This window comes from Neoarius graeffei, chromosome 21 (assembly GCF_027579695.1).
Source record: "Neoarius graeffei isolate fNeoGra1 chromosome 21, fNeoGra1.pri, whole genome shotgun sequence".
In the NCBI taxonomy this organism is placed as follows: domain Eukaryota; kingdom Metazoa; phylum Chordata; class Actinopteri; order Siluriformes; family Ariidae; genus Neoarius; species Neoarius graeffei.
Window position 1 is genome coordinate 61117993 of NC_083589.1, and position 15475 is coordinate 61133467.

General features: G+C 37.7%; 1 protein-coding gene across 10 annotated transcripts in view; it reads left to right on the top strand.

Annotated features, from left to right (window-relative positions):
* The window catches only part of col7a1l (collagen type VII alpha 1-like), a 277370-nt gene that overhangs the window by 214571 nt on the left and 47324 nt on the right, over positions 1–15475 (top strand). For 9 of the 10 annotated variants that reach the window (XM_060903444.1, XM_060903446.1, XM_060903447.1 and 6 more), the window contains 12 exons: positions 600–626; positions 710–748; positions 839–874; positions 1040–1174; positions 5199–5282; positions 5447–5626; positions 6273–6377; positions 8680–8724; positions 9704–9817; positions 10541–10594; positions 14705–14758; positions 14853–14903. In XM_060903444.1, coding sequence (XP_060759427.1) covers positions 600–626; positions 710–748; positions 839–874; positions 1040–1174; positions 5199–5282; positions 5447–5626; positions 6273–6377; positions 8680–8724; positions 9704–9817; positions 10541–10594; positions 14705–14758; positions 14853–14903 — 924 coding nt within the window. The remainder of the gene's footprint in view (positions 1–599; positions 627–709; positions 749–838; positions 875–1039; positions 1175–5198; positions 5283–5446; positions 5627–6272; positions 6378–8679; positions 8725–9703; positions 9818–10540; positions 10595–14704; positions 14759–14852; positions 14904–15475) is intronic. The other variant, XM_060903452.1, reaches the window with a different exon arrangement.

A 15475-nucleotide genomic window follows, 5' to 3' on the forward strand; every position in this document is an offset into this window, starting at 1 on the left:
CTACAGTACAGTAAGCAAAAGTCTTAGGCCCCCTATTTTTTTCATACAAACTTTGTTATAGATTTCTATTTTATGGCTTCTACATTATTGAGTCAGTACAAAACATTTTAGAGTTCCAAATGTTTGTTTTTTCCAGCACAAAATTAAATGTTATAGATTTAAAAAAAAAGTTTGTAATGTATCTGAGCATCATATTCCATAAGAGATCACTTTTCAGATGAAAAAAGAAAGCATAATGAAGGCTGCTGGGTTTTGGTGTAAAATGAAGAAGTGAGTGTGACAGTCAAAGTGTCCAGAAGAACTGTGGCTGGTTCTGTAAGATGCTCAGGAAAACCTACAGATCATTTCCACATAAAACTGCACTCACTGGACCTCAGACGGATATTATTTTTAAAACAAAGGGTCGTCTCACACCAAATACTGACTTTGTTTCCTGTATTACGGCTCACTGATTACTGTTTATAGTATTTTTTTAACGTTGAAACATTTCATTTCATTATTTTTTCAGTCATTTTTGGTCGACAGCATTTATTTACATGTGCCTCAGACTTTTGCACAGGACTGTACATCATATTAATTTTGGTCATTTTTGCTAATAGGGAGAAAAAGGACATCCAGGAGAGAAGGTAGATTTGCTTGTTTAAATTAATTATCACAAAAACTGTGTATATTTATTTCAGTAATTGTGGTGTTTGTTAATCTTACTCAGGGGGACACTGGTTTGCCGGGGAGAGGTGTTGAAATGAAGGTCCGCTGTTGATCTGATTTTCACTTGTCTGTATTTATTTATGTGTGTGAATACGTTTTAGATTAAGATAAATCAAAACTTACTTTTCAGGACATTGAGGCATTATTTGAATCGTATGGCATTAAGGTAAGTTTAGGATATCAAAATCTCTTCCAGTGTTCCTCACACTAAAGTTTAAATTAGTCAAGTGGTCTAATGTCCTTCTTCAGCAACAAGAAAGTTTCCAAAAAACAGCATTACGGTGTATTTCTGCATACATTATAATCTTAACTATCAAACTTATTTTCCCAGCTTTCTCTGCTGAAGGCGTTAATTGATAGGCTGCTCCAGGATGGTATGGAGGAATTACTGCATGAAATCAGTACCAAGAAAAGAACCAAGGGACAGAGGATAAACCCAGACTCCAACATCATCAGTGAATACACTGTAAAGCTGTATTTTAATTATTAATCATGTAGAGTGCACTGTAAAGTACATTTTAATGCTAAATGGCTCATTGAGAATCTTATACGCGAGTTTAAGATGAAATTAAAATGCCATGTTAAGCAGTAACTTTGTGCTTTTAAGCTATTTATATCTATTTTGATCCAGATACTGTACTTTATTGTTTCCTTTTAGAATGAATTAGGCTTGCAAATCTTAACTTTTTTTCATTATATTTACATTCATTATGTTATATCGGGGGCGGCACGGTGGTGTAGTGGTTAGCGCTGTCGCCTCACAGCAAGAAGGTCCGGGTTCGAGCCCCGGGGCCGGCGAGGGCCTTTCTGTGCGGAGTTTGCATGTTCTCCCCGTGTCCGCATGGGTTTCCTCCGGGTGCTCCGGTTTCCCCCACAGTCCAAAGACATGCAGGTTAGGTTAACTGGTGACTCTAAATTGAGCGTAGGTGTGAATGTGAGTGTGAATGGTTGTCTGTGTCTATGTGTCAGCCCTGTGATGACCTGGCGACTTGTCCAGGGTGTACCCCGCCTTTCGCCCGTAGTCAGCTGGGATAGGCTCCAGCTTGCCTGCGACCCTGTAGAACAGGATAAAGCAGCTACAGATAATGAGATGAGATATGGAAGGAATAAAATACTTGGAGAAAGTGCTGTTATAGAAAAACAAACAGAGGTGGGTTTCCCGAAAGCCTCTTAAAGCGAGACGGCTTTTCGATTTCATAAACTCGGTGAAATTTAGTTCCCTCTGAAATGTGGTGATTGTGATATCTGTTTATTTCTGTAATATCTCACAAAATATCAGGCCATTCTGTGGCTGGGAAGTTATTTAATTTGAGGGGATTAAAGCAAATAATGTGCATGAAATCGCTCGCTTTGCGCAGTCAAGCAGACAGAGGAAGTCCGTGTGCACATGCGCAGGTTTACCTTCTTCTTCTTCTTTTGGGTTTTACAGCAGCTGGCATCCACAGTGTTGCATTACTGCCATCTACAGGTTTCCCTTTGAGCGTGCACTGACAGTTCCATCATTCTGTCGCTAAACGAACAGCTGATCAGACCGAGGTGCTCACTGAGCGCCCATATTTATTAGTTTGGTCCTGCGTTTCCTTTCCTTCGTATATAACATAACATCTTTTCTTCTCGCTTTCTTTCCGTTACTGTAGTCGCTCTTTCATGTTTCATTCGCACACTCACGTCCTCCATTTTTCTCTCCTGTTTCAAATTTGTATCCCACAATGCCTTGCGTGAACAGGGAAAGCCCACCACGTGATGCATGACGTAGTATCTTGAATTGGGTCATGGTGAAGCAGGAAAAAATAGCGGAGAATTTAGAGCCACGCCACTCTAAATTCATTAATTATTCTATTTTAAAAATAAATAAATAAAATTGGAAGTCTGTGATTCAAATTCAGTAGCTTTCAAGTTCACTAAACAAAAATAATCGGGTGTCGGGGAAAATTCTTTTTACAACCTAAACTTGAAAAACCTGAAAGGCAGTCTAGCTTTAAGGCTAAAAGCATCTTTAACTGCCTCTTAAGATGCATCGTTAAGCTAATGTGGTTTTCCTGAACAACATTGTAGCCAAAGTAGTCCTTTAATTTGCTCTGAACTTACGATAGACCTGGACCGCTCTTTCACAGCAAAGAGCGTTTCCTCACAGCCGAATACACAGAATGCGCATGCGCCTCCGAAGGACTCAATGGGCGGAGACTGGTGTTGAATCTGCTGCTGGTGTTCAATTATTTTTCTTGTACATTGCAAATACATTGAGTTAATTATTAAATAAATCTGCACAAAATTTTATGAATATATTTTAATATGTTATAGGATTACATATGGATATCGTTATGTCACATTGATATCGTCACATTTTAATCACATTTAACTCCATCAGGCAAGTGATAATCTCAGTTAGTGTCATAAATGAGACACATTTCTACACCTCTAACATTGTGTGTGTGTGTGTGTGTGTGTGTGTGTGTGTGTGTGTGTGTGTGTGTGTGTGTGTATTTGTGAGAATGTTGCCAAATTGGCATTGTGGATAACAGCTGAAATAATCCTGACTGCATGTTTGGGTAACAGCAGTGAAATGAGCGGGCACAGAGAAAATATTTACTTAATTATTTAGCTTATTTGTTCATTCTTTTGTGTGAATGTTTGCTCATTTAAAAAAAAAATAAACACGCTTGGAATAAAAAATGTTCTTGTCCAAAAATGTAAAATAGTTTCAATTATTAATTACCACATTATATCTGTAATGCGGCGGCACGGTGGTGTAGCGGTTAGCGCTGTCGCCTCACAGCAAGAAGGTCCGGGTTCGAGCCCTGTGGCCGGCGAGGGCCTTTCTGTGTGGAGTTTGCATGTTCTCCCCGTGTCCGCGTGGGTTTCCTCCGGGTGCTCCGGTTTCCCCCACAGTCCAAAGACATGCAGGTTAGGTTAACTGGTGACTCTAAATTGAGCGTAGGTGTGAATGTGAGTGTGAATGGTTGTCTGTGTCTATGTGTCAGCCCTGTGATGACCTGGCGACTTGTCCAGGGTGTACCCCGCCTTTCACCCGTAGTCAGCTGGGATAGGCTCCAGCTTGCCTGCGACCCTGTAGAACAGGATAAAGCAGCTAAAGATAATGAGATGAGATATCTGTAATGCTTAATGATGATACAATATGTTAACATATTTTAACACTTTATATTTCATTGTTTTTTGGTTAAAAACGAATGCCATGTGACCTCATCGACTGGATTTATTAACTATTAATGCCTTTAACAACCATAGTACGAATGCCTTTAGCATCTACTAATGCCTATATCGAAGACGCACGCTGTAAAGATGCTCTTAGCAAAATTGCTCTTAAGACTCCTTCTTACAGTTCGGGAAAACCATGTACAGAGGCAACATTCATTGCTTAAGAGTGTCTTTAATCTCGCTCTTTAGCCCTAAAGTGCAATGTTATCAGGAAACCTACCCCAGTTCCAGGGAGTCATTTAGAGGAGCTACACTCTGGGGAGCGCCCTGGCTTTTTTTTTTTATATTCAAAGTTTTTTTCTGTCTGCATTCGCAATGCTGAAGTGATGTAAGCCAGCCGATGGTTGGCATAGCAGCTTTACTTCTGCACGACATACATCACATGTAGGCTCAATAAAGCCTGGACTTCGCTGTCAGCTCATTTGTCCATGTTTTTTTTTTTTCCTATTTTGTGATGTTTAAATGGGTAATGTTCACACAGATCTTTAAAATTTATTTCACTCATGGTTCCTCTTGTACTGGGAGAGAACCTACCCCAAATTAGGAGCTAAAGAAGTCTTTCAAAACAGCTTTCTAAGAACTATGATCGTTCTCAGTTCATATAAAAAAGGGGAACTTCCTCCAACAGTTCTAAGAACTATGAAAAAGTCCCTCTGGTCCGAAAGCTCCTCAGGACAGGGTGGTGTGATGTGACTGTTACCAACCAAACGTTTATTATTTTCTTATAACAGCACATTTCAATGTTTTATTTCTTTTACAGAACAGCAGTTTGCCAACAAATGCAGTTTTTTATCGATTGTGTAATGACATCATATTTTTATCCATTTGTAGTTACATTTTAATGGTTAGTTCCTGTTATATATCACTTTTGTTATAGCAGCTGTAAACAGTCTTTCCCTCACTTTCTCTCAAATGTAATGAGACTTCTCTCTCTCTCTCTCTCTCTCTCTCTCTCTCTCTCTCTCTCTCTCAAAAAATTCACGTCCTCTGTCCTGAAGACGTTTCCATTTTCCCATCTCCTTACAGAAACTTGAACTGTAAATTCAATGATTATATGTTTTCCTTATGAGTCTAGGATGATGCAGTGATCACACTGAAATATTAGAATAAATAGAATTGATAATAATAGTATTAAAAGAAAATGAATCATTACCTCCTGACCAATCAGAATCGAGGATTAAACACCACTGTGTTATAGTTTTGATAGACTGACACCTTAAGCAGCAATATGTATTAAATGTTGATTAAATAATGCAAGCGATCTTCATTTGTAGAACTCGGTGAAGTATGATCTCTCTAGCGAGCCAGGGACTGACGGACTCCTGACTGACGAAGTGGATCTCGATGAACCGTACCCAGTTAAGAAAATCATTTTTGCTGGTACCTAAAGAGGAATATCAAATCTAATGAAAGAATTAACAATACACAAAAATAAAATGACTCTCTGCTTTTGTAGTGTCGATTAAATTAGCATAGCTATCTGATGTGAGACAACATGACCAACTTTTTCTTATTGTTTTAGGTTTTACGAAATGAAACCGAAGATAGTGGAACTCTCTGGCACACCACCGTACACAGGAATGCAGATCCGAGCAGAACAGAGAGCAGGATTGATGTAGAAGAAGAAGGAGGTGCTCTGCTCGAAAGCTTCACAGAAGCACCGTCTATTTTCATTACTCAGATTAACACCTCTTCAGAGAAGGTTCACCCCTTACGCTTTATACAGATGGGTGACAAATTAGAGGAAAAAACATACTCAATTCATACTGTTCAGCTGTAGAGGGGATTGAGTTTGTCCCCTTCGAGAGAAATGTCACTGCAGAAGTTCTTCTGAATGACCTGCTTTATACTGTGATGAAACATTGCGATGTTGATGGGCGTGGTCTCTTCCAGGATGACTCCACCCCTATCTAACGGCTCACTGAATGGTTTAATTATTTAAATCATATGCTATGGCCTTCACACTCACTCCGGTCTCAACCCAATCGAACACTTAGAGATTTTAGAGTGACATGTTAGACAGCGCTCTCCAACACCATCATCATCATCAATACCAACTGATAGAAAATCAGGATGGATGGAAGGATGATGTTCAGTTCTAGCGATGTGTAGAATCGATGCTGAGGAACACTGAAGCTGTTCTGGAGGCTCATCATGACCCGATTCCTTACTTCACACACTTAACGTTGGCTTTTCCTTTAATTTGTCACTCAGCTGAGACGAATATTAAAGTAAAATGGAATTGTGTTCATTTTTGGGGTGCGGATTTGTGCATATTTATGTTCTCGCGTGTGTGTGTGTGTGTGTGTGTGTGTGTGTGTGTGTGTGTGTGTGTGTGTACTTGACAGATTGGTACAACAAAATCAGAGGTAAGTATGGAGGACGTGAGGAGTCAAGAGAACACAGTAAAGAAGACTTCTGGTGAGAAGAAGAAGGGCCGAGAGAGAGGAAAGGTGCAGCATATACTAAATTTATTGCCTATATATATATATATATATATATATATATATATATATATATATATATATATATATATATATATATATATATATATATATTTGAAATCATCACTATTAGATAAGCTAATTTATCAGTATATCTACTAATCAACATGTTCTGACGATAGAAGCTCAGATATTATATAGTAATAGCTATGTGATATCTACACTCTTATAAGAAAAGGATTCTTTGTGAGGATCACAAAAACATTTTAAACAATATGATAAGCATTCACATTCTCTATAATGTCCATTTATTTGCATTAAATAGCATAAAATTTAATAAGATAATAGTAATGCAGCTTAAGGAACCTTAATATATGAGCTCTAAATAAATCTAAATAATTTAACCTGGTGATTTTTCTTTTAAGAGTGTAATAACGAATCCCACATGGTGGGTTCTCAAATGCAGTCCTCAGCACTGGACTGAAGAGCCTCTGATCTAAAGTGACTGTAGAGGAATAATCAGTATAAAAGTTATCAAATCTATTAATGTAACCTGGAGCTAAAATATGACCTTTGGTTAACACTTAAAGAAAAATGCAATAATTCAGTCTAGTTTTGAGTTTTGGGTCGTGTTCAGAGTTGTGTTAAGCGTGTGCAGTGAGAATTTAACACTGAATTTGCACACATCAGTATTCAGACCTCAGACACAACTACAGACTTCAGCGCTGTTTCAGTAATGTGTGATTCTGAACAACACTACGTCACCAAGAAATTTATGTTTTGGATGTAAATACATGGGAAAAAATCTACGGAGTGCCATGTGAGTTTAATACTGAATATGTAAATATGACAAAATTAATTTATAGTATCGTATACAGTACCAGTCAAAAGTTTGGACACATCTTCTAATTCAGTGTTTTTTCTTTAATTTAACTCATCAAAAGTCACTTCATTCAGTGCGTCCCCAAAGTTTACTTGACATTTATTTCAGAACAATAATTCAAACAATTTTTACAATAGAACTGCACTCCTTTTCACTCCTGGAGGGTGAATTTTTTTTTTTTTTGGGGGGGGAGAGACACAATATGATGGTAACGGAAACACTGCTAAGTCCTAAAGTAATGATGGCTGTCGTTCCTCTTTACTTAGTTGAGCGGATCTTGACATAATACTCTATGGATTCCGACAGTTGTGGAATCGGGCTATTTTATTATTTGTATTTTTATTATTTACTATTTACTGTTTGATCTCAAATGCATGAAGAAGGCAAGAAACTAGTCCACTAATTAACTTTTGACGAGACACACCTGTTAATTCAAAAGCGTTCCAGGTGACTTCCTCATGAAGCTGGTTAAGATAATGCTAATAGTGTGCAAAGCGTCATCAAGGGAAACGCTGGATACGCTGAAGAATCTAAAATGTCAAACATATTTTGTTTTTTTTTTAAACACTTTTTGCTTACCACATAATTCCAGATATGCTCCGTGTGTTATTTCATCTTTAGTATTGTTGTACAATGTAGAAAATAGTCACAATCCAGAAAAACCTATGAATGAGTAGAGTAGGGGTGTACAAACATTTGACTGGTACTGTATCAGTCAACAATTGAATGAGATCAGAGGTGACAGTGTCTTAATCTGAGAATTTTCTGACACAAATTCCCCACGCACCTCTGTTTCTTTTTGAACTGCTGCTCAGGCAGCATCACATGGCAGCGCAACACATTCGGAGTTCAGCGCCCTGTTAGTCTACGCTGTTCTGCACTGATTGGCTCGTGACTCTGATTGACAGGAGACAGAAAGAGTATGCCCCTCCCACACTGAGAGCATAGCCAGTTTTGTTGTCTGGGAATCGAGGGCCACAGATGGCTCTGACATGTTGGGATTTGATCTTGCGATCTCTATGTGAATGCTTTTTGTTATCACTTGATTTTCTCAGGTTTAAAAATGTGCTCCTGTTGAAAGGCGAGACACTAAAAAAAAATCTCAGATGCTTCTACTCAAGAAAAATCTGTATATGGGGCACTCAATTAAAAAAAAAAAGAAGATGATTAAATCAAATTAAATACTAACATAATCCAAGTCTTAAGTATGTATCATTTTCCCAGTATAAATATTGACATAAGTCCCAACTCTGAACACAGCCCTTATTAGAGTAATAACTGTTTGTCAGTAATGATGTATTATACCTTCTATCATGGCGACTGATCTGTTTAAACAGACTGATGATTGGATTGATTTGATTTCTTTTATCACTAATTAAGAAGTGATTACATGTTATAACTCTTTGTGATTGTGAAACTCTTAACCAGGGTAAAGGGAATAAAGGACGACATAAACGACAAAGGAAGAGATTGGTAAATTCCCCATTTAAACATGTCATAATCTAACACTTTTCTACACGTCTAAACTCATCTAACACTTATCTAGAAAATAAACTCTTCCCCAATTTAAACCTGTTTAATTTCTGTCTAAATATTTCATAAAATATATATAACGCATGTTCGATGTACGTAGATACAGTGATGAGTTTTCTCAAACGGTTTATTTGAAATTATTGCCATCACTACTTTGCGTCATATTTTTCCTTAATTATTATATAACACAGTTAACTAGTTCAGGTTTAACAGGATTATTGCATATAGTTTAAAAGCAAAAAAAAATCTAATAAATATAATATACAAACAAGTAAGTACTTGTTTTGCATTTAAACGGAGTTCAGTAATTTAATTTCCTAGAATCGCTTGACTAATATCTTAATATGCTTTCACTTTTTTTTTTTACAAATAGCTGCTCTTTAGTAATCATTTCAAAACAATTAATTTAATTCATAATTAGTTAAAAATTTGTGGATAATCTTTGCAATTTGAAACACACCATACACTCACAACATTGTTTTAAAGTACAAATGTAAGTACAAATCCTTTAAATTGTCACTCTTTGTCTTTTTTGCATAGGATTTGATTAAAACATGTGTAACAGTATTTTTACACTCTGTTTTGAAGAAAGGAAAGTGAAGAATAATTCCTATTTCACATGGAATTGAAAAATACTAAATACACAGAGCATTCTGAATGTGACTGGAAAGAAAATAGAGAAATCTGGCAAGTGCATGAACTGTGACCAAATTAGCTTTAATCCAAATTTCCTACTTGAACTTCTGATTTATTTTCAAGTATAATATTGCATATAGCTTCTTTATAATTTTTTAATTTTAAATATTTTCTTTTTATCAACATGTGCATTATACTAACTCCTGAGAATGACTCATATAATGACATGAAAATGTTTATTCATGTGATTATAATTGTAATTGATAATATCTCCAACCTGAAGGACGAGCGAGACCCTGATGAAGAGGAGGTTGTGGATGAGACTCGTGATGATGATGATGATTATGATGATGATGGTAGTGGTGATGATGGTGAAGAGTATCAGTACGATTATGAGGTTGGTGGTTTTGCTGTTCTACAACATACATGACCAAAGTGTCAAATTTGACATAATCTTAGATTTTAGACACAAATTTAGATTTAGGACTGATCTCATAGGACTCATCTTTACTTCATCTTTGTCATTTTGTTCAACACACTTCAGGTCTGACTTTATTAAAAAACAAAACAAAAAACCAAACAAAAACAAAAAAAACCTTTAGGAACCAGTTCACCAATACATTGCTTTTCCACCTAATTTGCTCACTGATGAGGCCACAACAGTCACATTTTGTAGCTAAGACCAGTTTATGAAGAAGATTTTGCATACTGTACATTAAAACTAAAACTCGGCATTTGTTTTTGCAAAATAAAAAATAATAATAAAAGCTTATTCATACAGGTGGAATATAATATAATATTTGATTTCGCCTTTTGCCACTTTCCAGGATGATGTACATTAAAATGTCTTGATACAACAAAAGATGGTCTGCAGTGTTGGTAACACTGGTGTGAAAAAATAACCCTGTGAAATAGTGAAGGATTTGCGTGTACCAAAAGATTGATGATGTTCTCTGACTATTAAATGAAGTTTCATATTTATAAGATTTTTATGATCACCTATTGCACTATCATAACACTGTAATGACAGAGTTACGCACATTTTCTCTTTGGTTGTGTGTGTGTGTGGGGGGGGATTCTGTAAGTGTAAGTTTCTTACAGATGTTTTCTATCACCACAGGATGAGCTCGTTATAGAAGAGACTGTTCTCTCCCAGGAAGAGGAAAAAGACCAGGTAAGAGTCAGACCAGGTGTTTAACACAGAACCAATCAAGTGTTGATCCTCCATAATATACTGAGGTAGTGACAGTAAAGCAAATAGACGCTCTAACTGGTCATATGGTAGCACCGAGAAAAACGTCCACAAAGAAAATTGAGCTTATCTATCTATCTATCTATCTATCTATCTATCTATCTATCTATCTATCTATCTATCTATCTATCTATCTATCGATCGATCGATCGATCGATCGATCAATCGATCGATCGATCGTTGTGGTCAGAAGTTTACATACAGTGACATGAATGTCATCTTGGATATGAATGTCATGGCAATATTTGGGCTTTCAGTCATTTCTTTGAACTGTTCTTTTTCTGTGGCAGAATGATTGTACAGCATACAGCTTTAATAAAAAAAAAACACTAGAATTTGGTGCACAAGCTTTAATTTCCTTTGGGTTTTCTGAAATCAACACAAGGTCAAAATTATACATTCAGGGTCAAAAATTTACATACACTCATTTAGATTATTAATTCAGAGGTGCCGAAACTTCCAAAATGTCTCTTATCTTGCCAAGGCCAAGGTCCCTTAACTTCCTGTTAGTGATCATGATTGACTAGAGCTGGTAGCTTCTCTGTGCCTTCATAAAAAGGGTTTGTTTACAGCAGTCACTAGATTGACCAACACACAGTAAAATGGGAAAGTCCAAGGAGCTCAGTGCAGATCTGAGAAAAAGGATTGCAGATGTACACAACTCCGGAATGTCTCTTGGAGCCATTTCTAAACAACTGCAGATCCCAAGATCAGTTCAAACAATTGTATCCAAGTTATTGTGAGGTGTAAACAACCACTTTGCCAAACCACTTTGCTTCAAGAAAACCCAAACTGTCACCCTCAGTTGAAAGGAAATTGGTTTGGATGGTCAGGAACCACCATGGCACAGCCCTGCCATGAACTGGAAGCTGATGGATCACTGTCTACAGTTCAGATCACCATGGACTAAGAGGCTGTTATCTAAGAAATAAATCCCTGCTCCAAAATTGACACCTTCAAGCTTAAAGGAGATACGCAGAACCTTTATTTTTAAATAAATTTCTGAGTGGATAGTATCTCCATCCTTGACTCTTGTATGCTGCATAAATGGGAATTTAAAAAAATATATTTTTGAGAGTTAAAATCGACCGCAAAGTTGGCATTGGAGCTGCCCCGCTGAGCCAGCCAGCCCTGAGTGCGTGACGTCTCAGCGGGAACCGGTTTTAAAGCCGAGGCCTTTTACAGCTATAGACCAAAGTCATATAAATAAAAATTGATGGTGAAAGTAAGAAATACCGTTACCGACTCGCTCAACTAAGACTGATTTGACTTCACTGATTGTGGGTTGACTCTCATTAAAACAGGATGGGTGTTATAACTTATGCAACATACATGTACATGCATGCATTTTCACTGATAAAATGTAAAAGGCTAATTAAATAATTTTATACCGCTAACTTAAACACACAATACAAGTTACATGGATTAATCTAAATGCAGGTAAACAATGAGTTTTTGTTGTTTTGTATCCAAATGAGAGTTGAAGCTTACCCGTCTGTGTTCTCGCTTCTTGAAGGCTGATCTTGTGGCCGATTGTTTTGAAACAATTTGACTTTCAGTTGTTCGTTCAGTTCTCCATTCGTTCGCTTCTTCCACGTGAGGGCAAGATATTGCTGCTGAGGCGAGCATATCCAGCAGAGAAATCAGACAGCTGCTCCACTCATTCTCCATTTTCTCCATACTGAGTACTCCGCCATTACTGCTCGGCTCAGGCAATTACTAAAACCCGGGACGGGGCATCACTGGGTTTAGCAACAACCGTGGGGAGGTCACTGCCTGAGCAATAATATGTCACATCCCGTTCTGCCCCGGGTTTTAACAACAACCCTCGGCTCACACTCCGGGAGGACTGGTGCAACTGAACTTACTTTCCTTTTAAAAATAAATAAATACTTTCCTTTTCTTAGTTTTCTTTTCCTTTAATTGTTGGTACTGCACCCTCTTTCAATCCGGGCTTATAGCCAACGCTCCTCAACAGATCAGAGGTCTCGTACGAGTCTTCAGTAAAATGTGCAGAGCAGAGGAGAGACCACTTCGTAGCCGCCCAATGTGCCCGTGAACTTCTCGCAAAACGCGTCCAAATCTTTGCAGTTTGAACATATTTGGGCCATGAACGCAACGTAAATCCACCTTCTGTCATATTGCTGCACCCGCCAGCAACACATCTACGTGGCATGGCGATAAATTAGCTCAAAATGGAGGATCGGAGTTGGAGTCAGCTCTGTGTTTTAGTATAGCGGAAATGGCGATGAGACTGATAGACTTCCTGCAGTGACGTTACGGATGTCAAGGTAATTTATTCAGACCGCTACCTATATAAATCACTTTAATTGGAAAAAGTACTATATTAAATTTATTGTTAACGCTTAAAACTATTCCTGTGCCATTCTTGAGGTCTCAAGGCATTTATAAACGAAAGTGAGGCCATGGCTCTGCGTATATGCTAAAACTAAAGTTTGAAGCTGACCACACAGACAAAGAAAAAGCCTTCTGGAGGAAAGCTGTATGGTCAGATGAGACAAAGATTGAGTTGTTTGGTCATATTGACCACCATGTACAGAGGGACACTGTACCAGCTGGTGGTGGTGGTAGGATCATCAGGCTCTGGGGCTGTTTTGCTGCCAGTGGAACTGGTTTATTGCACAAAGTGGATGGAATAATGAAGAAGGAGGACCACCTCAGAATTCTTCACCATAAACCATCAGAAACTTGAACACGACTTGGGAATTACAACAGGACAATGAACCTAAACACACATCAGAGCTGGTTGTGGAGGATAAAGCAGGTTAACATTAAGCTTAAAACAAGTCCTGACTTCAACCCTATTGAAAATATATGGACCGTGCTTATAAGTTGAGTCCATGACAAGAAAAAAAAAACAAATTTAATTGAACTCTACCAATTCTACCATGAAGAGTCATGAAATATTCAAACAGAATTCTGCCAGAAGCTTGTTCATGGTAAACAAAAATGTTTGGTCAAGGTGAATCTTACAAAGAGACATTCTACCCAAATATTAGGTGTGCTGTATGTATATTTTTGACCCTGTATGTATAATTTTGACCCTGTGTTGATTTCAGAAAACCCAAAGAGAATTAAAACTTGCGCACCAAATTCTAGTGTTTTTTTTTATTAAAGCTGTATGCTGTACAATCATTCTGCCACAGAAAAAGAACAGTTCAAAGAAATGACTGAAAGCCCAAATATTGCCATGATATTCATATCCAAGATGACATTCATGCCACTGTATGTAAACTTCTGACCACAACTCTATCTATCTATCTATCTATCTATCTATCTATCTATCTATCTATCTATCTATCTATCTATCTGTCTGTCTGCCCATCCATCTGTCCATCCATCCTTCCATGTCTTTCTGCTTGTCTGTCTATCTGTCTGCCTGTCTGTCCATCTGCTTGTCTGTCTCTCTGCCCCCACCTGTTTGTCTGTCTGTCAGCCCATCCATCTTTCCATCTTTCTTTCTGTCTGCATGTCTGTTTATCTGTCTATTTGTCTTTCTATCTGCTTGTCTGTCTGCATGTCTGTCTTCTCCAACTGCTTGTCTATCTGTCTGTCTGTCTTTGTTAGTTTGTCTGTCTCCCTACACTGATGCTGAGACAATAAATCTAAAACTAATTATTTTGTCTGTGGAACACAGTGTGGACTCCCCCCCCCCCCCCCCCTTCACATTGTACAGAAGCTCACACAGAGTGAATGAATTAGACTGGAGATTAGTGTTATTATTAGTTCTGAAAGCCTAATCACGAGATACACACGTGAAGGAACACTTCATCTTCTCACACGCTTATCGTAAAGACTCACTTATCAAAAGCACAAACACTCTGTGTAATATCTTCATACGTTTGTGCTTTATTTATACTTAGACCTTTATATTTATACTGTATTTATATTTATCCACCTCAAAGGGCAGTTTGCTTTGAAGAATTTCCTTCTGCAATATATTGATTTTAATTAATTCACAAAACACTGGTATTTTTAAGATTAACCCATGCTGAATATTGTTCATCTCAGATGATGTACACAACCACAGAGCTTCCCCTCTCGATATCAGCAGTCACTCAGCAGGTACTGACGCTCGCTGTCTCTCGCTGTCTTTATCATGATCACGTGTGAGAGTGTGAAACGGGAAATAAAGCATGCGGTTTATGTGTTTTTAAAGCCGAGTGAAAGCATGATATCCTCAGAGCTCGATACACAGGCTGCAGAAAAGGTAAGAAAAGTGAAAGTGTTTCCCTTTCATTCATTGTAAATGTAGCACCTGTAGAAAGTCTACATACCTTTTCAGAAGGTTCATTTTGAAATAAATAAATAAATAAAGGCATGACTAGTTTTACTCTTATTTGGATCTCATGTCAACCAGATGTTAAGTATAGGGGAGCAAAAACCTAAACTGGAAAGCATGAGGATGTAAACGATATTTGGCTAAATCTTGGTGTTGGTAGCTCGTCAGAAAGGGACGCTATACTCAGGCAGGTTTCACCAACAGGTTTTAACGAAACATCTTAACAGCTAAACACATCGCTAAGACACAATTAAAGAGAAGACTTTATGCACAGGTAAAACAAAGAACTTTTGTCCTTGAGGTAATTACACATAAAAATAACGATTGATAAGCCATTTGTTACGTAGCAAAACATTTCTGTACCACATTACTCACGTCTTACTCAGGCAACACTCACTGGAAAGCTGTTTAGCACTGTTGTAAACAAAGACAACAAAGCTGATGACAAAGTTCTGTCAGCGTAAGAAAGTATTAGTTGCACAGACAGTGTCACATGGTGC